This window comes from Strix uralensis, chromosome 13 (genome assembly GCF_047716275.1).
Source record: "Strix uralensis isolate ZFMK-TIS-50842 chromosome 13, bStrUra1, whole genome shotgun sequence".
NCBI lineage: Eukaryota > Metazoa > Chordata > Aves > Strigiformes > Strigidae > Strix > Strix uralensis.
In genome coordinates, this window is record NC_133984.1 from 3,793,585 (window position 1) to 3,819,716 (window position 26,132).

General features: G+C 40.5%; 1 protein-coding gene across 3 annotated transcripts in view; it reads left to right on the forward strand.

The window, feature by feature from the left end:
• The window catches only part of DACH2 (dachshund family transcription factor 2), a 308,465-nt gene extending 283,017 nt beyond the window's left edge, over positions 1-25,448 (forward strand). For 2 of the 3 annotated variants that reach the window (XM_074882876.1, XM_074882878.1), the window contains 5 exons: positions 6,958-7,103; positions 7,636-7,783; positions 11,782-11,925; positions 14,954-15,019; positions 24,576-25,448. In XM_074882876.1, coding sequence (XP_074738977.1) covers positions 6,958-7,103; positions 7,636-7,783; positions 11,782-11,925; positions 14,954-15,019; positions 24,576-24,613 — 542 coding nt within the window. In that variant the 3' untranslated portion in view covers positions 24,614-25,448. Of the gene's footprint in view, positions 1-6,957; positions 7,104-7,635; positions 7,784-11,781; positions 11,926-14,953; positions 15,025-24,575 lie in introns of all 3 variants that reach the window. The other variant, XM_074882877.1, reaches the window with a different exon arrangement.
• The last annotated feature ends 684 nt before the right edge of the window (positions 25,449-26,132 follow it).

The following is a 26,132-nucleotide window of genomic DNA, read 5'->3' on the forward strand; positions in this document are numbered from 1 at the left end:
AAAGACAATTTGTAAACTGTAATTTCACCCTTTTCTAGTGAAATCTTAATTTCTCTGCTTTTTGCCTCCTCCTCCTATTCAGACACTTAAGTGCCTGCTTTATGACGTCCTTCAGGAAAACACACCCTCTTCATTCCTGAGAACAGGTCTATGGAAAGGTGGTGAATGCATTGCTTGCGTGGTTTGCTTCCTCTTTTTTTACTACTACAAATACTCAGTTTTTCCTAAGCTGGCGCACTGCTCTAAATGTAACAGGCATGGCTTGTAAAAGCAACGGTAGGAGGGCTAAGGAGAATCTCCATCCTTTACTGGATACGGGGGGAAACAGTGGCAAAGGAAAAGGAAGAAGCTGAGGTACTTAATGCCTCAGTCTCTAATGGCAAGAGCAGTTGTTCCTGCCTGAGCTGGAAGACAGGGTTGGGGAGCAGAATGAAGCCCCCAGAATCCCCATAACGTAGCGACCTGCTACACCACTTAGACACACACCGGTCTCTGGGGCCGGATGGGATCCACCCGAGGTATGGAAGTGCTCACCAAGCCACTTTGCATCATTTACGAGCAGTCCTGGCTCAGCGGGGAGCTCCCAGGTGACTGGAGGTCAGTGAATGTGATGCCCATCTACAGAAAGGGCCGGAGGGAGGATCCGGGCAGCTACAGGCCTGTCAGCCTGACCTCAGTGCCAGGGGAGGTTATGGAGCGGGTCATCTTGAGTGCCATCACGCGGCACATACAGGACAACCAGGTGATCGGGCCCAGACAGCGTGGGTTGATGAAAGGCAGGTCCTGCTTGACTGACCTGATCTCCTTCTGTGACAAGGTGACCCACTTAGTGGATGACGGAAAGGCTGTGGGTGTTGTTTACCTGGACTTTAGTGAAGACTTTGACACTTGTTTCCCACAGCATTCTCCTGCAGAAACTGGCTCCTCATGGTTTGGACGGGTGTACTCTTTACTGGGTAAAAAACTGTCTGGATGGCCGAGCCCAGAGAGTTGTGGTGAATGGAGTTAAATCTGGTTGGCGGCCGGTCCCGAGTGGTGTCCCCCAGGGCTCAGTACTGGGACCAGTTCTGTTTAATATATCAACGATCTGGAGGAGGGGACCGAGTGCCCCATCAGTAAGTCTGCAGACAACACCCAGCTGGGCAGGAGGGCTGATGTGCTCGAGGGTTGGCAGGCTCTGCAGAGGGGTCTGGGCAGGCCGGACCGATGGGCCGAGTCCAGTCGTGTGAGGCTCAACAAGGCTCAGTGCCGGGTCCTGCGCTTGGGGCACAACAGCCCCGCACAACGCCGCAGGCTTGGGGCAGAGCGGCTGGAAATCTGCCCAGAGGAAAAGGACCTGGGGGGGTTGGTCATCGGCCAGCTGAGTATGAGCCAGCAGTGTGCCCAGGTGGCCAAGAAGGCCAATGGCATCCTGGCTTGTATCAGGAACAGCGTGGCCAGCAGGGACAGGGAAGGGATCTCACCCCTGTTCTCAGCACTGGTGAGGCCGCCCCTCGATGAGTGGGTTCAGTTTTGGGCCCCTCACTCCAAAAAGGCCATTGAATGACTCGAGCGTGTCCAGAGAAGGGCAACGGAGCTGGTGCAGGGTCTGGAGCACAGGTCTGATGGGGAGCGGCTGAGGGAACTGGGGGGGTTTAGCCTGGAAAAAGGAGGCTGAGGGGAGACCTCATCGCCCTCTACAACAACCTGACAGGAGGGTGTAGCGAGATGGGGGTCGGTCTCTTCTCCCGAGTACCAAAAGACAGGACAAGAGCAGAAAGTCTCAAGTTGCCCCGGGAGAGGTTTAGACTGGATATTAGGAAAAAATTCTTCACTGAAAGGGTTGTCAAGCTCTGGAACAGGCTGCCCAGGGAAGTGGCTGAGTCACCACCCCTGGAGGTATTTAAAAGACCTGCAGATGTGGCACTTAGGGATGTGGTTTAGTGGCAGAATTGGCAGTGCTGGGTTAATGGTTGGACTCGATGATCTTAAAGGTCTTTTCCAACCTGAACCATTCTGTGGTCTACATTTTCCCCGTGTTGAAAACAATTAAAAGGTATTATTAAACATTTCTTTAGGACAAATTCAATTGTTTCAGAGTGCACAGGTGAGAACCAGCTTGGACGCAGATACCATGAAGCGGAGCATAGTTGATGTTACTGTTTTGTGATAGTTTCCAAAAGCTTTTAAGGCAGCCTGGAAATGTATATATAATGATTAGATACTATTTTTAAAGTGAAGTTTTTTTATGGCAAAGCTCAGTAGTGAAAAATGCTTGTGTGCTATCAAGTTGTATCAATCATTTGAAAATGAAATAAAGTCTGATTTAAAGCTAGTGCGCTGGATTAATCAGCTACTCCCCAGTTGCATTCATTGACCCTGTTCATTCAGGGACTGTAATTAAGAAAAACAGCAGTGACTTTAAATTTGGCACCTGAATCACAAGGTTAAAGCAGTAAATTTCTAAGTCTGATTGGTGCCAGGTTAGGAGGAGGTATCTCTTTTCTCACTGATGAACAGGAGTGCTCAGCTCCTGGCAGAGATGCAATGAGTGAGGGAGAAAAAGGCAGGCAGAGGTTTATGGAGGATTTTCAGAGTTATTAAGACACTGAAGACAGATAACCCTGTCCTTGCAGACTTATAGATACAAAATATTTGAAATAAACAATGCTTCAGATTACGGGGTTTTCATACTTACCTTACTGTAAAATAAAATAATTCTACTAGTTTCTAGTTAATCAACACAGAAATTGCCAAGGTTTAAAATTAAATAAGAAGTCTCACTTTTTTTGAAGACTGCTTTTTGCAATCCAAAGTTAGAATTTGAGCCTAATTCTGTCACAATACCCATGTTTGGACAGCGTTGCCTATCACTTGTTGTGAAGCAGATATACAACTGGAAGTCAAGGGACTTCTTGCCTCTATAAAGATATATCAGTTTGGATGAGTCTGGAAGATCTTTGGGTCAATAATGCTATTTCAAATAAAAATGTATCTTATTTTCAGAGATGAGTAGAACATACAAGCCAGCTGATGTTGCAGATCCTCTTTTTTGTTTAATTAAAAGTCAGAAAAGTGCATTAGAGTATCTAGGCTGTTCTTTTGTGACTGTGGACCATGAAATGTAATCCCCATCACTCAGATATGAAGCTCAAAGAATTATAATTGAGATAAGCCATTTTAGTCCTTAGGTTTCTAAACTGTATGCCACAGGCAGGGAAGGGGAGTGATCCAGCTGCCATCTATGTCCAAAACAGTCTTACTAATGCTGGTTAAAGGCTTTCTGAGATCAAATGTCTTGGTCAGTAACGAACAGATTAATAATGATAAATTTTGTATAAATTATTACACTCTTCTCCATATGCCACATATTTATTTTATGCATGACTTATATTCTGTGAGCTATTTGAGGTGAATAATGCTTATAGAGCTCCAGATAGATAAAGTTTTGAAGTGTATGTGCAGAAATAACCTGGTGGTCTATCTAGTGTTAGGCAAGATGTAAATTGTAGCTTTAATATTTCTACCTTGTTTTGAGGTATGTGACATGTCAACTGTATCAGGTATACGAATGACAGCTTCCAAAGCATGCCTTCTGGTAGAATATAAACCAGCTGGCAAATAAAATTGCCTGTTGGTTTGGGCCATGCACTGTCATGGAGGGAGCAGTTCGCGTTACTCCTGTTCCCAGTGCTGCATTTAGTCCATAGGTTGATGTTTCATCTTCCAATCCCTATTTCTGCCACTTAGGCAGAAGACGGAAGATGAAATACTTCAGTATCTTGAATTAAGAACAAGAAACTTTCTAGCAGATTTCCATGTGCTTTCCCAGGATAATATTCCATTCACTGTTAGTGGTTACCGTGTATTTCTTTTCTCTGCAATATAATTCTTGCTTTCACCTATTCATCTGGATGCCAGCTAGAAATTAAAATAAAAAGACTGCACTCTAAATGGATTCCTGAATGCTATTATAAAGCGTGGCAGGTTTAACAAACAAGCTCGATAAAAGTAGTTCCCACTTTGCTTCAATAAATAGAAAGGTTGTTTGTGTCCTTGGTTAGATTGTAGTTGTCCTAGCTTTATTTCTTGCTTATTCTGTTGTACTATATGTGTGAGTGCAGCTTTTAGCATTTATATTTTTAGTGTTCTTTAAAATCAAAATGCTTAAATCAACATCTTTTCTATTCAAGAGATGCATTTGATACAATCCACAAAAAATGCTTCCAACACATGCCATTTTTAATTGCTTTACCAATTCTGATTTTTCAAGTCTAGCTAATAAATTTCTGCCTAACTGTGCACTTATTCAGAATATGGGTAAGATGTAGACACCATTCAGATGTGAAGACCTATTACAAGATTGAAATAGATTTCTAATGCATTTATCATTCATCTTTGCAGAGTGTGATTTCAATCAGAAAAAAAAAAAGATGAATGGTTTGACAGTTTCCACCCATATACGCTAAAACATAATATGCTTCTTCTAGTTTTCAGCTATTACAGACTTTAACATGCAATGTGACCTTGGTCTGCAAAGCATGTTTGGTTAGCACAAAAACTTAATCATAAGAAGTCATAAGTAGAATCCTTCTTCTTTACTGCCCTTTTTCTGGGACTTGGAAATTTATTGCTTCTGGGACAGGTAGGATATGAACAATGGGCCAAATAGAGTCCAGGGTTATCTCATCTGTGTGAAAACGGCTGCTGAAAATCGATGTGACCTCTGCTACACTGTCATCCCAATTCCCACCCTCTGTGTCCTATTTGTCTTTTGGTAGAAGCTTAGATCTGTGTGCTGTCTCTATGTGTCTCTCTTGGGCCAGATTATCAAAATGAATCATTGCCTGCATACCTCTTATATTTCTATTTATTTTCCTGGTGTTGACTAGGTCTGATGAAATATGATTCTTTTTGCATTTGATCCTCACTGCAGCAAGCAGCACCTAATTTAGCTGTGTCTATCTCTTTAAAGAAGAGTAATACTATTTTGAAACTTCAATCTGCTGTACAGTAACATTACAAACCATAGACCATGCAACCTGTCTTCACAGTCAATAGTAATTTTCCTTTCGGCCAATTCAATGTTATTACTTTCATCTCCAAATAGTACAGATTTCTAGAGATTTTAAAGCTGCTATAGTTTTGTTATGCATACGCCATGTATTACTTTCTTTTTCAAATGCCACTTCTGTTTAGTCTTTTGTGACTCCATGGCTTAGATATTATTTCTGTGTAGCATCATTTTAAAAACTCTGCCTCTGATATATTTAAATATGAGAAATGGTGTATCTGAATCAGTACGATCTCCGTGGTCTGAGTATGTTACTGGAGCTGAGGGGTTTTTTTTAAATAGATTATTTAAATTACATGACCACAGCTCTAAAATGATAGCTGTGAAGATGTGCAGAGGTTACTGACTTTTGTTGTTATTAGTCCTGAGGAATCATTATGAAGATGTTCCACTTAATGAACTCACACAGTGAAAACAAAATACTCCCTAAACAGAGATTTCAAAGAATACTTGAAAACTGCTAATGCTCCTGGTTTGTTGTCACTAACGTGTTTTAGAAGCACAGCAAAAAGCACTTGCTGCTCAGGAGATGCTCCTGGAGTTTGTTAAACTGGATAGTAGTACTGCTGTTGTTGTCAGATTCTTTCTGTGTGGTTTTTTTTTTTTTTAAATAAGAGGGGTGGGAGAAGGGGGCCTTTTGAATGTGGTATGGTCTAATTGTAAATTCTGGCTTTAACATGACCAAGACACTTGACAAATCAAACTATCGGGAGTGGCTGTGCAGTTGCCCTTAGGAAACACACGCATCGTGAACTTACGGTCAATACATTAGTTGCAAGCTTTACTAAAAAGCAATTGCTGAGAAGATATTCTTCAGGATTTCTGCAAGTGCAGAAACATAGAAACTGGGTTCCCCTGTAGTATTACTCAGAAATATTTTTTTAACATTTTGGAGTAAAAGAAATGTACAGAGTTTGGCTTTAAAGACCACTAGATTTTAATTTTGGGGTTTTCAGCAATTAACTCGGTGTTTTAAGCTGAGTATGTGAGGAAGAACTTCTCATAGCGATCTGAGAGGAGATACATTTACCATCCTAAAATATGTTTAAATTATCCTATTTTAAAATGTGGTGGTGATAGCTGGTGATAGCACTAGTTCATCACAACATTTAAAGGATTTTTGAAAAATAATTGCTAATGTTGCTTCTTTCCGGATGCCACTGTCTGTGCACAGCTTGATCTGTAACAACACCATCTATTTGAAACAAGGAGTGAAGGGGAAGCTACCAGGTCCCAATGCTACAATCTGTCCTAGCTCTGTGCAGTCAGGCGCAGGGCGAGGCCTGTGCCGGAGGCCGCTCTCCGCCCCGGCCGCTGCCCTCGCACCCAGCTGGCTCCGCACCGCGTACCTGGGGCAGAGAGAACTCGGCAGAGCGATTGTGGCTGCTGCCCGTGCCCGCGGAGGCTGGCGGTAGCAAGGCACTTGCTAAGGAAACCTGCGCTGACACCTCCCTGACAACGTGGAGTTGGTGCTAGCTAAGCAGGAGGGGATGACTCAGTTTGATAACGTTAAAGGAGTAAAGAGATGTGATACATTTCTTGATTAGAATTTTATCAAGGTTATAGCAACAAAAACTGCGCATCACAGAATGGTTAACGTGATAGAATGAAGAAAGGTTGTTCAGGTTTAATGAACTGCGTAATACCGTTATAATTCTGTAGAATTTGGGATATAATATTCTATTACAGCTGTGTTAGAGTCTTCAGTGTATTTAATATTGTTCTATGCTATTTTGTAAACTTTCCTTAGCAACAATTACAGCTGCCCAAAGGCTGAAACAATGTCAATTTTACTAACGCATTTGTATTTTGACTTCCAGGTAAACAGAACGCTAGTTGATAGAAATTACATTTGTCTATATTTCCAATGCTTTCTGATGTTGCTTTTAAACCTGTCTTTACAGAAGAGGTCCAAATTGCCATTCCAATAATGAAACCAACCTTAGATAAAGTCCAACTGGCTGGACAGGCCTTGCCTCCTGGATTTCCGGCGCCATTTCTTTTTGCTGATGGTCTTTCATCAGTAGAAACACTATTAACCAACATTCAGGTAAATTATTCTCTATAGGACTAGGCTATGTCATGATAGATAAAATGTGTTTCTTTTTCAATCTCTTTAAAAAGTTTCAGAAACTATTTTATATCTGCAATTCTAATTTTTTTTATTTAATGTAATGCTTAGGTTTCCACTATCTGGCATTATCGATCGTGAAAGGGTTTCATACATTGTCTACTTGACTTAATAGTTGGCAATAATGGTCATATTAAAATTCACCAGTCTCATTATTCCTCCTTTGCTTCTCCCTGCAGTTGACCGAGGTCAGCAATGATACGGCACTCTGTTTGTAATAAACCACAGCAGCAGGATGAATTAGCAAAAACTATACTGAATGATTCCATGCCACAAAATTGCTCATATGTAACATTTAGCTACTGCAAATGCCCAGTTGCATTCCAGGTCTATAGGGTCCTGCTTTTGATTTTTCTGTTTTCCTAGCGGGTGTAAAAGAAACAAATGGATGAATTTTGTCCCTGCTGAAACAAACTGGTATTTTCAGATCTTACATTTGTGTGTGTTTTAGGGCCTACTGAAGGTGGCTGTGGACAATGCGAGAGTCCAGGAAAAGCAGATACAGCAAGAAAAGAAAGAGTTAAAGATGGAGCTTTGTAGAGAGAGAGAACTAAGAGAGAGCTTGGAAAGGCAACTCACAGCTGAGCTGCAAAGCAGAGGTGAGTGAATGAAAAATGGAGTTTAGATATCTATTAAATGTATAACCCTTTGGCATTTCCAGCTGGAGCTATTGAGGACTCGGAGTTAACTGACATTCATACTTCAGTGTAATGCAGCAGTGGACTAGCACTGGTAATGAAAGATTTAAATTTAATAAAAACAGAATGAAGCACACTTTTCTGTAAGCAGACAGAACAGTGACTGAAGGATTATTTCCTGGAGGGCAACTGGCCGCAGAGAGTTTTGGCAGGTTCTGTGGAGGAAAGCTGATTCAGTTTCATGGCTTTCACATGTATTATTACCACTCCGCCTGTGTATTCCCAGCCTGATTTCTTCATTTGACAGCTTTAATTTCTTTTGTTTTCTGTTATTATCCTCCAAGCCTTGAGAATCAGTCTTACTGTGAGAAAGATAGTAATGTCTGTAATTTGAGTATTTAGGTGATTTTTTTTCATTACCTTACTACTTTTCTAGCCCATGTTTCTGTAGGTTAGGTGCTAGTCAGCTGTTTTTTCTTGTAGATAACTTCAGTGCGACAAAATAGACGGAACTACAAGAAATTTTCTCCCCAAGTACAAGATCTGAAGTAAATAACCCTAGATAATTTTTCTTCCATCAGGAGAGTGAGACACAATAGAACTCCCCATATGGGGCCTTCTAAGACAAAACCATGACTGTTTAGAAGCTTTTGATAATAATAGGCAATTAAATTGGTAAATCTGAATTTTTCGCTGTGATATTGCAAAGGCGGCAGTACTCGTTTTAAAATTCAAATCTGCATCTGAAGGCGAGCAATAGTACTTCATGTGCCAAAAGCTACTTCTAGATTACATCCATGAAATCAGAAAGATAAAACTAGATAAGGCTGAAAATGTAGGTTCCAAGTACTCTCTTCCTGTGCATTTTGAACTGAAATTAGGTGTGTAGAACAGAGCTATCCGCAGCGCCAAGTCTCGGTAAGAGGCAACAAAGAAGGGGGCTTCGAAATCAAGTTGTGAAGGGTCAGTAACTACTATTGAAGTTGTTGAATCGCAGTGGGTGTTCAGAAAGGCTGCATCACCCCAGTCTAAGATGACTGCTGTATTTCTATACAGACTGCTGGATGAGACTGCTGTATTTCTATAAACCCAAACTTCCCTCCCCATAGGCAGACAGCACACTGTGCACCTCCTGAGTCACATTTAAGTCAACAAAAACCTTAAGCCTTTCACAGACTTTGTTGGCTTCTGGCTCAAAAGAGAATTTCACCAATAATCAATATCCTCAGAATTGTTTGTCTTTCAGGTCATCACCACATGCTCATCTTTATTATTATAGAAAAAGTCAGAGGTAGGCTTTTTCACATGGGTTGCTCAATTTTCCAAAGTTATGTTCTACAGATCACATTTTGACATTCATAGTTTATTAAGTCTCTCAGAGATTTCCCATATAATAGTATCCTTTCCCCCCCCCGACTGGAGCATTCACAAATCCAGAAAGACCTGTAAAAGTCAGTAAGAATTCAGATGAGGAAGTGGTCACAGAAAGTTTGTAAATACTGTGGATTTTCCCAGAATTTTTCCAGATTTTTTAGAAAATTTTCTAACAGTATTTTGCGATTTGAAATTCACAGGTGTCTAATATACAGAAGCAAATAAATAAAAGGGGCTGCAAAATACTGCTTGTATAAATTCAACTTTAACAATACTTGTGAGCAGTATTTGCTAGAGTGTACACACTAGCAAACATGACTCTAAAATAGGTGGTAATTTTAAAAGGGCATTTATGTTTAAGCTCAAATTCTTTTTAGTCTGTTAGTTTTACCTACTTTTCTAGTGCCATCCATTTGTTTGATTCCATAATGAATCCATAGGATTAAGTGCTGCTCTGTGGAACTTAACACACATGAACCGAAGCAGCAGAGTGCCAAAGCATTCTCCAGTCCTCTGCGCGAGCTGCGATGGGTCGTAGAAGTGTAGTGCTTCCACATGAGCTGGCGTATGCTACGGAAGCGGTCTTTGACCCCTTCCAGAGCTTGCTAAAAATGTTCTCCTGCTGGTTCTGAGAAAGTACGTGGGCATCAGCCTCCGGTCCAACTAATCTTCCTCGTGCCAATCAGACGTGCCAGCCGATGGCAGATTTCCTGGAACAAGAGCTGCGCCCAGGAGGAGAGCGTTTTCTGGCTGCAGGATACACTCAGCAGAAGCGTGGTGATGGGTCTGCAGAGATCCTACCAAGCAGTTTAAACCAGGGAAGGGGGGCGCAGATCATACAAAGAAGAGACACAAGAGAGTGTTCTTGCAGCACTGGTGAAAAAACAAGTGTAAGAGCCCGATAAAGAGAGTTTAATAAGGATAATACGGACAGTCTGTTCACCAGCAGGAGCACAGGAAGAGTTGTTGGCAGAGGTAGATATTTTAGATGTAGTTCTGGCCCAAGTAACGGTAACCTTGTGCTGGTGAAAAATACAGTTAAATATGGGATTAAGATTCAGGGTTTGAAAAGGAAAAGTCTTAAAAGGTGCATTTTATTGCTTGAATTTATATAGGTGAGGGAATACAATCACAGCCAATGTCAGCAGTTCCCAATGAAGATATTGATCATCTGGCTACAATTAATACTATACAATTCTCTAGTTATAGTTTTAACTTGATTTATAGTTGGGTTTAAGGCTTGAAATTAGTCAGGAATACTTCTGTTTCTGCCAAATCTTACAGGGCTGGCCCAATGGCCTGTGGACAATTTTTGTCAAGGCACCGTTTCTGCTTTCTGTCTGTAAGAGAAGATGAGATGACTGTAACATGTGTGCAGATCTAATGCAGAGCTGGGCAGGAGCACTGTATTATTGCATTGTTACCTATTTTAAGTCCAAACAGCCACCTACTACACAGCGTTTTATGGAGTGCTTCAGTTAGAAGGAGAAATTGCTAATGAAGACAATATACTTGATTTACCAGTGTTATAAGCTTGTTTTCAACCTGCTTTCTACCTGGGAAGTTCCCTTTTAATTTCTCTCCGAGATTCTCAACATACACCCAATGCTTTTTTGTTTCTTTCCTTTCTTTGGCTTTACCTCTTTTTTCCTCCCACTGGTCATGACGTGCGAAGGTACTCGTGTTACTCAGTACATAACCCTTCTCTAGGCTTTTCATCTTTCATTTGAGCATGTACACACTTAACCCAGCTTCTGTATAGCCTTACACCTGGCTCCTATCTTGGGAGTGGCCCATGTTATTTCAGTTATTCTGCTTCAAAATGAACCCAACTGCTGCTCTATTTTTACAAAATAAAATTACCACCTAATTCCGTGGGGTTTCTCTCTGTACACCATTGGTATGGACATTTAGGATTCTCCAACACAGCACACACACAGTTCACCTGCAGCAATAAATTTCATTTCCTTTTAATGTTAGGAAAACATAACTAAAACTGAAGCTCTGACACATTCAGAAGACTTCCTCTGTCCGTGAGGAGTGATCAGGGAAGACACAACCAGTGTGTTTGGATTATCTTTCTAGATAAAACTACTGGAGGATGAGGGTGCAGCATAATTCTCAGCATGAAGGGAGAAGGTTAGAATGAAGGGTGAGAGATTTATTTAGAATTTTGAGGATGTACATTGCTGCTGTTGCCAGAAATTAGTTTAAGCCAATGATCTGCTCAACCAAACTCTGCAGAACTGTAGCTGGAATTTAGTCCAAACTGGTGAAGTCTGGGGCTGGCCCTGAGACTCTTGGGTTCTGGACAGGAGACTTAAATCCATGGGGCTGTTCCAGACTGAGAATAGGATGTAAGATCTTTAACAAGATCTAAAGCCCTTTCAGATTGTTTCGCTACAGGATATGGCGGGGGGGGGGGGTGGGGGGGTGGTGTTTCTGGTTTTATATCAGATTCATGCCAGATTTATTTTTTTTTTTCTCAAGGTAGAACTGGACCCTTGAACATAAACTCATTTGCTGTCTCTGTTATATATTAATTGTGCTTTAACAGCCATTTTAACAATATATTTACATTTCAGCAACAATTCAGAAACGCTTGAAGAAAGAAAAAAAGGCAAAGAGAAAATTGCAGGAAGCTTTGGAATTTGAATCAAAGAGAAGAGAACAAGTGGAACAGGCGCTCAAACAGGCCACATCAGGTGACGGTCTCAGGATGTTAAATGGTAATGTCTTAGTTGGCCTTTCACAGTTAGCTTAAAATGATGTTTAATTGAGTGGAAAAAAAGTAAGATGATGCACAAAGTCAATTCCAGAATAAAAAACCACAATCTTTTCCTGAAATAATTAAAAATCTATTTCAGGCCATGTGCTCTGTGTCATGAATTAAAAAAATAAGTAAATCTGCAACTAGAGAAACAGACAGAGCAGTTTACACAGACATGACAAGAAATGCTGAATATATTACCAGAGAAATCTGTTACAGTGCCAGCTAAGACAATGTGAAATTTGGTTCCTATAAGGTTCTCTGAACTCTTCTCTCCCAGCAGATTCATTTTTAGAACTGCTGAGCTTCATTTTAAAAGCCGTTTGGCTGAAGTTTGCTCAGCCTCAGGACCTATTAAGTTTGTTAAATATGTATCAGCTTTCAGAGCTGACTAGGTTTTGAATACTTCCCAAATACTCTTGTGAAACAAAAGCAAATCAGTTAATCTCCTAAACAGGGTGATTATGTTTTGGGTACTGGGAGGATTTGCCTCTTCTGCTTAATATGGTTCTGGCCAAAGTTTAGAGCTTTGGTTTGAATATTTAAGACTGAACATAGCTGAGTTTTAATTACAGGTTCTGTAGCTAAGGTTTAGTCCGTGCATCCCTACCCCAAAGTCTCTGCAGAGGCTCATGAATCAGCGTTACGTTCAGTCTCTGCAGCATTTGTATGTTGTGTAGTCTTTACGTGCACTTTGTGCTGCCTGCTTTGGGCACTGGTAGCAACAAAGCCAAAATAACATAAGCAGACTGCAAAAACGGCCTGAACCGCTGAGTAAAAATAATGAGTTTAACTTGTCTTGAGTTCTCAGCTGTGAGGGCTACCCAAACTGTTTTTTAAAGTTAGGGCAAGGCTGTCTGCGTGAACTGCCATCGCAGCACTCTGCAATGGACTGTGAGTTGTGATTTATCTAGGGCACCTAAGAGATATAAACTCCTTAAGTACGAGAGCAACATCTTTCAGAGACATTCTCATCTGCTGGGTTTTATAGTCCAGCATATCACTGTAACCAGGGACTGGCTGGCTCTTCTGATGCACCAACAGCGAATGGTGGTGATTCAGGCACGGATATACAGCTTGCAGTCGCTCTGTGGTAAGGGACGATGACCCAAGGGAGAGTGGGTGGACAGAGCCAGCAGAAACCTTTTCCCCCGCCTCCGCTGGGTCAAAAAAATGCCCAGATCGGATCCCACAGACACAGCCAGCACCTTGAGATGAATGTCAGAAAAAAACCTAAAATCCTGATGTTCTGTAAGGTCATTCACCCAGACTCTGCCATTGCTGGTGAGCACCTGCCGCTCTCACGCCAGTCAGGAGTACACAGCGGTTCTGGAAGCCACAAATTAAAGGGTACCAATGTGCCAGCAATGTGATTAACAGATCTTTACATCTGCTATTGTGGGCCTGGCTGCTAATGTTTTGATTTGCAGGCACACTCAGGTAGTCATATATATGTTAGTGCCTGCAAGAAGCTGATATTTACATGCTAATCTGATTGCACATGCAAATCAGGTAGCTCATTAGCATCTTAATCCACGATTTAATTGCAGGTACAATTTTATGACAACAAAATGTGAGGGGCTATTCTGAATATTTTTAATTTAGCTCTGACGGTCTGTCTCATTTAACAGATGCTGTTATTAGTTACAGATGACTTTGTCATTTTACATATATACAACATGTACTCTAAAAGGTTTGAAAAGAAAGAACCTTTTTAGATTAATAGATCAGTGCCCTGAACTTTCCTTCAGAACTGGAATCTGAGTAAGGGAAATCCTCTGTAATAGCAGTCACTTGTAATTTTATAAGAAAAAAATTGTATACATGAAAATATTATTTATTTACAGGGTTATATATGCACATACATCGCATATATTTCATTGACACATATGTGACTAAGATGTTACTCACAGTACTCTTCTGTATATGGACTGTCCTGTAATGGGTTGCCTTGCTTTGACACGGAGCTCGGTTAGGCTGCAGGGTGACCAGCAAAATGTCACCTGCGATAGGCAGCAACACACCAACTAAAGCCATCTGAGAAGGCGACAGCACAGTTACTCTCTGTTCGAGAGAGTCCAGAACAGGCTTCTACTCAGAAAAACTTCCAAACTGTATGCGCAGCTCCCTTTCAGGTGTGGGGTTTTTCTTGCTGTAATTTCTAAAAGTGCTGTATTATAAGGGAAGCAGATGTTTCTCCAGGATTTGAGGTGCCGCGGATTCAAATCACATACCCTTCATGGTAATCCTTGTTGGCACAAGGTGGATAATGGCATCTGTTATCCTAACACCCTAGGGCATTTGAGCCCCCACCCCCACCCCGAAAGACTGTGCATACAGAGGTATTATCAATATGAAATTAAATAGTTCAAAAGTGCATAGCAGTATGAGACTCTTTCCTGGAAAAAAGAGCACAATCCATTTTGGAAAGCTCTTCTCAAAACGTGGAAATGTTTCACATAACGTCACATACATAATGTAGGTTTGGGTGATAACGCACGCTTACAACATCCTGAGCTGAGTCTTTTAAATGCAGTTTGCACAGCCCTCTTCTGTAACGTGCAGCTGATACGCACCCGCGCAAACACGTCGACTGGCATTGGCTCTTTCAGTCTGTACTTGGTGGGTACATGGCGAGGAGAGTCAGTGTAGTTTAATATTATCACGGTTTAATTTCTACTTTTCTGTTCCGTATGTCAGATGCCCTCATTCTCCAAGAGAATTTTGCAGACATATTAATGTCACATGTTGGCTATTATCTGATCCTCAGACAAATGTGAGGCACGTTAAAAATAATTCACTGTGAGACCAGTAATGTTTGCACATTTTGGAAACAATTTACTACTGAAAATTCTATGAAGACCAAATGTTTTATGCAAGACTGTGTAACTTGGAGATCACCCTAGTTTGCTATAAATATTTTTCTAAAGATGCATGAGAGAAGGGCAAAGGGGAATGCATTAATCTTCAGTGTCAATGTCTTTCAGATGCTGGAATCCCAGATATGGAAATAGAACACAACGGAACCCAACATGACAGTGCAGCAATGCAAGGTGCAGTATGTACCGCTTCCCATCACATATGTGTTTGTCATGAGTCATATTAAAAATGAAATGCAGAATAGTTTCTGTTTTGCTGCTTTAAGATAAATGTAATTTACACAACTTCATGTTGTTTTCCTGGTTAGTACAGAAAACCTGTGAAAGACCAGTACTTTACAAGACTAGAAGTTAAATTTGTTTAAATAGAGGTGTGGGAAACTCATATTTAGGTATCAGGTACATGCGCTTAGTTCAAAAGTGATTTTACATATGATTTATCTTTTTTAAAAATTTCACCTCTGATCCTTACCTATCAAGAACATGGGTGTTTTCAAAAAACACATAAGCTGTATGTGGAAAAGGAAACTCATGTTCATGTTAGGAGCAATATATAGAGTTCCATTTTGCTCCCTGTTCAGTGACTGTTTGTAAGTACAGAACATTCCTGTACTGTCTGGGTGCTTCCCACAGAACAGTGACTGTGTTCTGGCTGTAGGCCTGCGGCGTGAGGGAGTGGTGTAGTCCTCAGGTAGGGGCACAGACAGGGAGAGCTTAAGGGTTTCCATTATCACTGGAAGCCTGTTTCAGACACGCAGATAATCCATAGTCACCTGTCATAAAATTTGGGCTGAGCAGTTTGAACATAGAAATTCTCTGACTTTGGAGAAAGTCCAGTTTTGTAGTGTTGTTTTTTTGTAAAACCAACCTCCTCCTCCCTTCGGTCCCGTGCTGCAGTGGTTACACACCCCTCAGTTCTGCGCTGCCTGCTGCAGCCCTGGAGACAGCTGCCTCTTTCAGTGTAACTGCTGCTTCTTGGGGCGCTTCCGCCATTCCTACTGATGCATGTCATGGTCATGTGCAAAAAATAACGTGCGTTGAAGTAACTGAAGACAGTCCCCTTCTGTGTAGACAGAAGAAGGACTGCAGAACAGTTATAGATACGAACATAACTTCTAGCATTGACTTTGCATACCTCTGGTGTGCATCTGCCGTCCATCTGTCATCCACGCAGGAAAGCTTTCAAATATTTTTACTGCTGTCTCTTTTTGTGATTCAAAGTTCATATGCTGTGTATTACAAAGAAGGAGAATCACAGCTTTGTTGTAATGCATATATATACCTATAACATATGTATGTATATATACGTACACATATGACTGTACTCTAAATATTGCAAATGGAAAACCGTTACTGCCAGAAATAGTCAAAATATTGGATAAAGACTTGGGACACACGTCTTTAAATTTGACAAGCAAAATATTCCTAGCGTTTCTGATCTGTTTATGATACCTGCTGAGATGAGTGCTCAGTGCTCTTCCAAAAAGATTCTGAGAGTCAAAGGTGCATCTGGACAGAACCTAGTAAAAAAAAGGAAGTTAATTTCAGTTTTCAGTTGAAGAAAAAAACATTACAGTTGGCTCAAATGTGTCTTCCCATCAAAAATGATCATAAATAACTGTGGGGAAAGTGATGCATAGTCACTTCCAACAACCATATACTTACTAGAAGGAATTAAGAGAACTTTCTTACACTTCCTGTAGTCTATTGATACACAAGAAAACCTTGTGATTTTATTATTTTTATTTCAGGTTGGGTTTTGATATTTTTTTTAATCTGATCCCAACTACATTATTCTTTAGTTTTAACAGGCTTTGGAGCATGAGGTTTTGTTGAGGTTAAAAGCCAAGGGAGAACTGGCCATCCACTGCTCTCGGTGTCTCTGAGCACGGTGCCCCTCTGCGAAGGCAGAACGGGCCTCGTGCCGCAGGAGTTGTAAACCTGCCCGTACTCCTCAGTGCCAGAGCACCCGTGTCTTTACCACGGTGAGGAATGGCAGCTATGCTGACTCCTGGGATGGTTTTGGTGGAGTAATCCTGTTCGTATGTAAACGTGTGAGAGTTTAGCCAGTTCCTCACTAAGCACCCTCAGCTGATAAAGAGGTTTCTGAAGAGCTCTCTGTAGAGCTGTTTAGATTTCAAAGCGTTTCTGTCCTGTAGCACCACTTCTTTCAGTTTTATTCATGCTGATACTGTAATATCTTTTTATTCTCTTTTCCTTTGATTACAATTTTTATACTTGACAGCTACTATTGCACTGCCGTACTTAACAATTTGAGCACACTCCCTCATTGCCCCTTCATTTGCTGGCTTTGTTTTTTGGGCCCTGGGAGGAGGAAGGGTCAAAACACATGTCCCTAATACAAAGCTGTTTCCAAGCTTCCAAAATCTCTCTCTATTGCACAGAAAAAAGCTTTAGCATCAATGCAGACCTTTCTTTTTCTGTTGTCAATAGCTCTGCTGGACAGAAATCTATCATTCACACAGTGCCTTTCCTTTGAAATTCAATTAGTTTCCCTGCCAGTATCTCCTTAAGATGGTTTAAAGGAAGATTACAAAAATACTGCACAGCCACCTTTCACAGTGATTAAGTCATATCATATTTTATGCTCATTTCTTAAAATGATTTTATTAACACAAGCTGTTCATACGCTGGGATTTTGATCTACATCATACATCTTTTCCATTTAGTTGACTCATTTTCTCTGTGCTTTGTATATTAATTGGACAGAAATTCTGTGCGGACACTTGCAACTTTTCTGAACTTTACAGTCTTAGTACCTCCATCCTCCATATACCTGATCTTCTAGTCCAGCAGAGCTTGATCTGAGAGAAGCTTTTTAGCTGACAAAATAGAAAAGTAATAGTTGCTGTAGTCACGAGTCCCCCTGCAGAGCTGAGTGGTGCGGAGAGGGTGATGCATGCACACCGATACCCTCCTGGTCTTGCTTCCATAACTCACTTGTGGGCCAGCAAGATAGTGCATCAACCATTTTATCAACCAATCTCCGTTTCACATAAAATAAACATACTGGGTGTCATTAAGTGCACCTTCAGATCAATGATTTTTGCAAATGACATTCAAGTACCATTCGAGTAGTGCATTTTTGCTGATAAAAGCAAATTAAATTAGCACAACTACAAGTGTGCTGATAAAAACTAAAACCGAACAGCAGCACCATTAGCTAACAAAGTAATATTTTCTCTTTACTGCTTTCTGCCATTTAGTTATTATCCTATTGGAAATCTAATTATAATCCTTTTACTCCCTAGTCAAACTTCACAGTTTTTGCAAGCTTAGCACTGACAAGTGATTTCATTACATTTGATTGCCCGCGCCCAGATTGACTTAACTTCACTCCGAGACCTAAAAGCCCTCTCAGTTTCTCAGATTCCCTGTTTGCACATTACAGCAACAGCTCCTTTAATTAATTAGCATGAACAGCAGTAACATGAACTGCTGAACAGAAAATAACATCATTTTATGATCGCAGGGAGACTTCTCCTTTTGCATGTTTATACCTTAGTTAACTTTTGTATTACTATATTTCATTGTTAAGGGGATATTGGAACAATCAGCAAAGCAATGTTATCTTAAAATTTTAAAAAATAGATGTTACCATAATACTCGATGATAACAATTTACAAAAAATAAAAGACTAAATTTCAAGAAGAGGGCAGCAGCACAGGCAGACAGACTTTCCTGAGGTGAAAACATGGTTCAGAGGAAATGTGGTTCACTGAACCTGCAACAGGAGGGTGACCCAGAGCGGCTGCTGCTGCTGCTTTTGTTTGTGAAATAACCTGGCAGAGATTAAGCACAAAACTTCGCAGGAACCGTGAATAACTTTTTATTTTTACCTGTTTGCCAAAGATGAAGGGCTGTTGAAGTTCAGACCGTATTTTGGGTTTTAGTATTTAGAAAGCTGGGCTATATTTTTTCAATAGTCTGATATAACCAGTAAGTTTTCAAATCCAGCCTATGGTAAAAAGGGTGCAAGAGGGACAGAAAAGAGAGGGGTAATGTTTTTAAGAGGTTTAACAACTTTGTTACTGTATCAAATTATACCTCCAAATGCTGCCATCCACTGAAACCAACCACGCTATGGAATTTCAGAGCATGCTGCAACTGCAAGAGACAAATTCAACATCTTGGAAATTACAGTGCTATTGTCTTGGTCTTCCTTTCACTGAAAAAAATGTTCAAGCACTAAAGTGAGAAAAGACCAGAACCCTGCGATTAGAAACTCTTGAGATTAAACTAAACCGAGGCCTGGTATTTTCCTTGTGAGTGAGTTCTTTGCTGTCTGTCCTCTTGAGACTCAGGCCTCTTCTTCTTCCTCCTGTCCAAGCTGTGCTCTGTCCCTAGTGCGTGTCCTGCTCTGGATACTCTGAATTGTTAAACCTCTAGTGGTTACCTTGTGCTGTGTCATATTGCAGTGTTTCTAGAAAAACTCTTTCGAAGTTTGTGTGCAATTACCAGGCTGCCGTCCCTGTGCACACACCGGCCAGGCACTGCTGAAAGCCCTCCTGTTAGCTGCTAACCAAGACAAGGGCCCTCTTTAGTACCGAGCCGTGAGATTACTGTGCTGACTGGCTATGTGGCTCACCTGCAGGTGGTATGGACGCAGGGCTTTAAAATTAACAGTATCACTGATCTTAGTCTCAGTGTTATTTCTACTTTTGGTACGCAGTGTTTTCCTGAATATCTCTCTGTAAGCACATACACACACGTATGAGGGAGGAGGCTGAGATTTTGTGATTTACTGGAAACAAAAGGTGGGTAAAGGTTTCCCCAGGAGACTGTTGAGTGTGAAGGTCCATACTTTTCTATTCTTACAAAGGGCTAAAACATTTATTCAGTAATTTAGTGTCAGTAGGCTTGAGTATTTCCTAAGCAGGAACCGCTATGTTATCTCCCTGTCTGCTCAAACTGACTGGCAATCCAGCACCTGCGTAGTTTGTATTCAATGAAGATATTCTTGTCCTTGGCTATTGTTACTTATTAGAAATCCTATTTTCTGTAGAAGTTTTTAGGTCTATTAACATGAATGTGGAAATACTCGACAGGGTCGACTCAGTAGTCCTAAGCACAAAGGAAGTGGGGAAGGAGCCCCCGATGCAGCCCCTCCCCGAGCGTGCAGCGCCCCAGGGCCAGGTGCCACCGTCCTGCCCAGGAGGCCCCACAGCTCGGCTGGCCCATCCACAGGGGCGGAAAAGAGCGAGGGATTAAAAGAAAGCAAACCGAACTTCGTTAGTACTGCTGCTCTCAGAAGCTGCATTTATTGTTCACATTCTTCTGTGAGTCTAGAGGAAAGCGTGCCCTGCTCACGGTGTGTTATTTTTTCTCGTTCACTGCTGTCTGGAAAATACTTACAGATAATGGAAGGGAAGAGTTTTGCTGGACAACTAATAAACAGGCAAAGAAGTCAGTTTTACTCACTGTTGTCATTCGGCCGAATGACTAGCCCAAAAACCAGGAGAACTGGCTGCAGGCCAGGTCTTTTTTTTTTCATGGTAGTGAAGGGATCCTTTTTTGGGTTTTGTAATTGTGTGGTCCCTACCCCACTAGCAGGGGCCCGGGTGCAGCCTCCTGCCAGGTCCATCAGCACTCCTGTTTGCCAAGAGGTTTAGGGAAGGAAGATTTTTTGAGGGTTGTCATGCACGGTAGAGGCAAACTATTATCTGAGGTTTCTTTTTCTTTCTGCAAAGTAAGAGACCAATTCAAACTAATTAGCCCCAGCTTTGTAAGTTCGATTCATTGTTATGGCACTGTATTTTCCATGTGTCGCTGCATCCAAAGCTCGGCTTGGCTCTGATCTAACTGAAATGCTGACTCTGTTTACGTCGCCTAGGAAGGGGGGAGAGATCAGCTCCTGGCCCATGTAGTTGCAGTAGCGAGTAAGACCCTTTGCTTCAACCCCTCAGGCAGGAGTCGTGCAAAGCCTCTGAGAGCGGGTCTGGCACGTGGCTGCCCCCCACCCTCCTGCCCACGGAAACACGGCTGCATCTCAGCTCTACCTAACCACTATTTTAGCAGCTCTCCCAACTCCTCCTTCACCTAAAGTGGGCGAAGTAGGATTTTTAGTTTATTATTTGATCTCTGCTACCCGTATTCTCTGCGACATGTAGTGCTGGGTTTTATTTTTTTAAATGACACAAGTAATTTACAGTTACTGATACCACAAATTCATCCTTGTTTTCTCATTATGTAGCAGATCCCAAATTTCCTTCCTCCAGTGACTTTCTCCTCCACTTTACGGTGTGCTACAGTTACTGAACCATCCCAGGCTGTAGCTGTGTCAGTTAATCACAGCCAGCCGGCTGCGTTGCCTTGCTCCCCTTCCTGGACTGGATTCGCACACCAGCATTCCTGGGGCTCATTTCTTTATGCAAGTTGTGAGGGTACACATGGTAGTTTTGTTTTAAAATACTTCTATGGAAATACAGCTGAATTACTAACTTAAAAAAAAGTTACTACAAACAAAGCCTCACAAAGGAATCAGAAAATTCAGAGATGTTGAGTACACTAAAAAAGAAAAAAAAAAAAAAGAAAAATCTGAATAAATATGCAGGTCATAATTGCTGCTTTTGGATTTGTCCTTTATACACACATTAAAACCCTGAAAGAAAAAGACAAACGATGATATTGTTGCTAAAAGGGAGTGCAAGAGATGAATGTATACCCTGGACTAACAACTCGGGGAAGACAACACCATCCTGAGGGAGAATTACAATTATTAGCATAGGCTCTGGCTCACTGAGAAACTGTGAGATCTTTACTTGTCTTAGACATTGTGAAGGGGGGAAAAAAAAATCCTTTCCAAATGTCTTGCTTATTAAGCCAGTCATGCATTTCACTGTAGGTTGTAAAGCAGTATAACATGCACAGGGGGCTCATAAGCATATTTTAGTGTTAGGGAATATCATTTATACAGTTTTTATATTGTCAATATTACCCCTAGAGAATGAGATTAGGCTTTAAACTACTGTAAATCTACGCTTTTGCTCACCTTTGTATAATTTCATTTTTTAATAGAATGAAGCCCACATAAATGAATATTTGATTAAGGGATAAACCTAATAAAAGAATACATTTATTGCACACAGATTTATTCAAATCTTTGCTATATAATACAGTAAAATGCTGTAAAATGGTATGTAGCTTGCAGTCAGCTGCACTGAGGGAATGGTGAATATTCTTCAGAAAGATGAATTTGACAACATTGCATTGTCTTTCATGTGTAAGTGGTAGCACAGATGCTCCTAACACTTTAATTCCTCATAGGTGGTTGCTGTATGACGTTGTTAATGCCATGGAATTAAGTTTATTGCACAGCAACAAAAAAGTATTTTAATTTCTGGAGAATAATTGAGAGCTTTATAAAAAAGGAAATATTTAACTATGCACACTTGCTGTTTACTGATCGATAATATCTCCTGGGTGGCTACACTGTGCTTGAGCTTTGGCATTTACTTTCTCTCTTACGGGTATTCCAGATACCTCCATTGAACTTCCCTTGAGAAATGAAGGCAATAGAAGGAAAAATTGAAACCTCTTTCAAAGTTTAAATAAAAAAGTCCATCAGCCCACAGTACCCTCAATGACCACCTCTTACATTAGTTTGAAAAATAATTTTTAAAATACAATAAAAATATCAAGAATTTAAAAAAAAATAGTATTGCTGATCCTTACTGATCCCATTTTTGATAAATCAACTTTTCCCTTGACTGCACGTCCGGATTCCTCCCCTCCTCTTTGCAGACAGAGTCCGTGTGCCAAGTGCAGCACCGTAAATGTGTGCACATAAGTGGTCTCTGCCTTCCTGCCTTCGTCTGGACGAACACGAAGGAATAAACATGTCAGAAGGTGCAGCCAACACTGGTGGCCAAGTAAATGGCGAGTTAGGTACCGAATTTCTGCTGCCTTCCATTGGTGTTATGTGGACTAATTTGCCAAGTGCATCTGCAAGCCCACCCGGCACAGGGGCTCGGGCAAGGAGACGCCTGTGTAGAGGCAGCTGCTGAGCCCAGGCCCTGGAAGAGGGGAGATGTGTGGGCATCAGGTGCCCAGGACGTGAAGTGCTGCAGCAGAATTGCAGCCTTTTGGACTGCCTATAAAGACTATTCGTAGGATTTTTTGAGGGCAGCCAAACCTACAGATTCTGGTAGTGGCTAACTTTTTTAGGCATACAACTTTAATACAGGCTTGATCACCAACAGCCTGAAATGGGAAGAAGTCACATGCAACTTGTAATAATCAGAAGGAGACAAAGAAAAAAAAAAAAAAAACCAAACAAACCCCACGGTGTTCAATATTTGCATTTCTGCTTAACCCCTCCCCAGGCTTTAATATTTGCCCTGCTAAGTTTAAGACAATAATTCTAATCAGCCCAAGGCCTGAAACTAATTTTAGTCACTTCTTTGGAGGTTCCCATGCTCCCAAACGTTCCTCCGGAGATGTTATGTCCCTGACTCTTCCGATCTTTATTCTTGTTTACATCCAAAATACATAGTAAATCATCTTTGTTTGGAGAGTCTGAGCCTCCTTAAAACCATGAAACATTCAATTACTAATTAGCTGTTTCCTGTTCCTAATGAAGTGAACATGTCGGATTTGGATTAAAATTCAGCTACTGCTCTCCTCTGTTTATGGTTCCAGATGTTTTTGTTTTATCTAGGAGGTTACTTTGACAGCTACCGCTAAATGATAAATCACTCATATTATAGCTGAAATGCATTTTGAAATTGAAATGTGGCAAACTTTGAGATTGCTCCAAGGATCAGTGTCAGTTAGCAGGTCAATACTTGTTCTTTCCTTATGAGTGTTCAGTATTGGCATATGTAAAACAGTAATGGGATAGATGTCAACATTATACAAAATGCTTCTCAATATTATCATTTTGCTATCATCTTCAAGATCAGTACTTGCAGGTTTAGCTGGGTGGATTCATGATTCTTTCTATAATGAACAAGAATATGGATTCTTGTTAGCTTTAGTTTCTGTGGGCATATTAATATTTTTTTTTTTCTCTGGGCTTAAAGTTGCTTAATGTGAAAAATCAGAGTTGATAGATACTATAACTAGGAATATTTTTATGAAGGAAGGAAGTGGCTTTCTACTTGTTTCCCTAAATAAAGAAAAATAATTTTAAAAGAAATGTGGCCGTTTCTGAATGAAAGAACAGCTTTCCAAGAACAGCTATTGATTTACTTCACACAATTTTATTTATTAACACACTGTTCCCTAGAAGGTTTTGTGCGTGTAATAATGGTACATTGTAAAGCTGGTGCTGTGTTACTCAGCCTATCTATCTTATGGGGGCACACAACACAACACAGGCTGCCTTTGGAAAAATTAAAAAGCAAATGCTGTAAAGGAAGAAAATCCAAATCAAAGTATTTATATACTCAGCAGGTGCTGGCTGGCAAGCACCTTTAGAAACAAGGCTGGTAGTTTTTTAGCCCAGCTGAGTGGCCACATGTGCAGCATCGGGTAGAAGTGGGCAGCGCACGGGACCGGCTCAGCGCTCGGTCCCCTCTCGAGGGCTTTGCCATCCAGCGCCTCTCCCGTGTGAAGCGTGCTCACGGGATGGAGAGTTTATAGCTGATAATTTGGCTTGAGAAGAAGTCCACAAACAAGGAAACCCACCTAAGTTTCAATTAATTATAAAATGTGTAACCATATAATTGACCTTTATTCCTTCTCTTTTTTTTTTTTTTTTCTCCAGAAAACAGAACATACATCAAACCCACTATTATGTACTGAAGGAAACACCTATTGTTGAAAAACGTATAATGACCACTATTTGAAGACTATATAGTTCATGAAAAACGTCCCTTCCAACCTTTGATGCCTTCAGTACTGTGTGAAGAACAGGATTTGTAGCATGAAACTTGAAGGACAATTTCAAACAATTTACTGTTGCTGCATCGAAAACTGCCGTATTAAGAAATATTGAGACTTTTTACAAGCTTATCATACCAAACCAAGCCTGTTGCAACAGATCATTTTTAGGTCCCCAGAGATAGAAAGGAGTTTTAGTATTTTTAAGCACATACAGGAATTATTCCCCCTTTCCCCCCAAAAACAGAACTTTTTTTTTTTTTCTAAGGAGGTAGCTATTACTGTATAGCAATGGCACAATGATTTTAAGCCACAAAGGTCCTCACTGGCTGTACATCATACAAGTCCAGTTTATCACTGAAACTGTTCAACATGGAGCTGTTTCGATTGTGTTTATAAATTAAGCTTTGTTTACTGAAGCAGATACTCGATATATATTACGTTTTAAAAAGAAATGTGTGTACATTTTTTAAAAGAATGATGTAAAAATTGTCCTTTCATTAGATGACCAATTCAAAAGTGTGAGCTAAACCCTAATAGCTGACGTAATATGAGGATTATAATTGATGCTTTTTTTTATGCTCAGTTCAGCTTGGCTTTTGGTCTTTTAAGATGAAAAAATGAATATGCAGTAGAGTGTTAGATAATGGAAACTTTTAAGTATGGTTTCTCTGTTGTACCATATTAAGTTAAAGTACACATTCTTTGTTAAAAATGTTCTTGCTAAAAATACAGTATTAAAAATTTTTTTGTTTGACTTTGGAAATCTTTTAAGATTTTTTTTTTACTGTGAATTCCCATAGTTACTGTACTAATGCAAAACAATATTTTGCACTATTAAAAATACTTGAAGAAATTACTTAATAAAGAGGGTGGGTTGGTATCAAACATTTTCCTAATTATTGTATGTTCCAAATTCTGAACTTTGCAAGTGAAACATTCCTTTCTCAAAATACGTGACTGAAAGCTGGTTGGAGTCAAGTGGAATTAAGTAATCACCTGTTTACTTAATCACTCTTTACTTTCATTCATGGGTCAAAGGCACAAGGCATGTTTATATATGCATACTTACGTTCACACACGCATACCCTGAATTAAATCAGTCACCTAAAACCAAAAAAAACCCCTTTAAATACATCTATGGGGAATGTATTTCCTATGATTATGTTTACTACTATCTCTAACGATAGCATTCAAACTTCCTTTTATTTTTATCACTAGATTTTTTTCTGGTTAGCAGACTTGTGCAAACTTTCAAAGTGTAGTTTCAAACCATACTAGGTAATACAGCACAATGGAATCATCTGATTTTCATTCCTAAAGATATCTTTTAGCTTAACCAGGTGTCAGTTCAAGATGACATCTTGGCCTCTGTTTTACAGGTGAGCAAACTAATTATCAGAATAGTCTTCCAATATACAGACATGGTTTATTCCACATT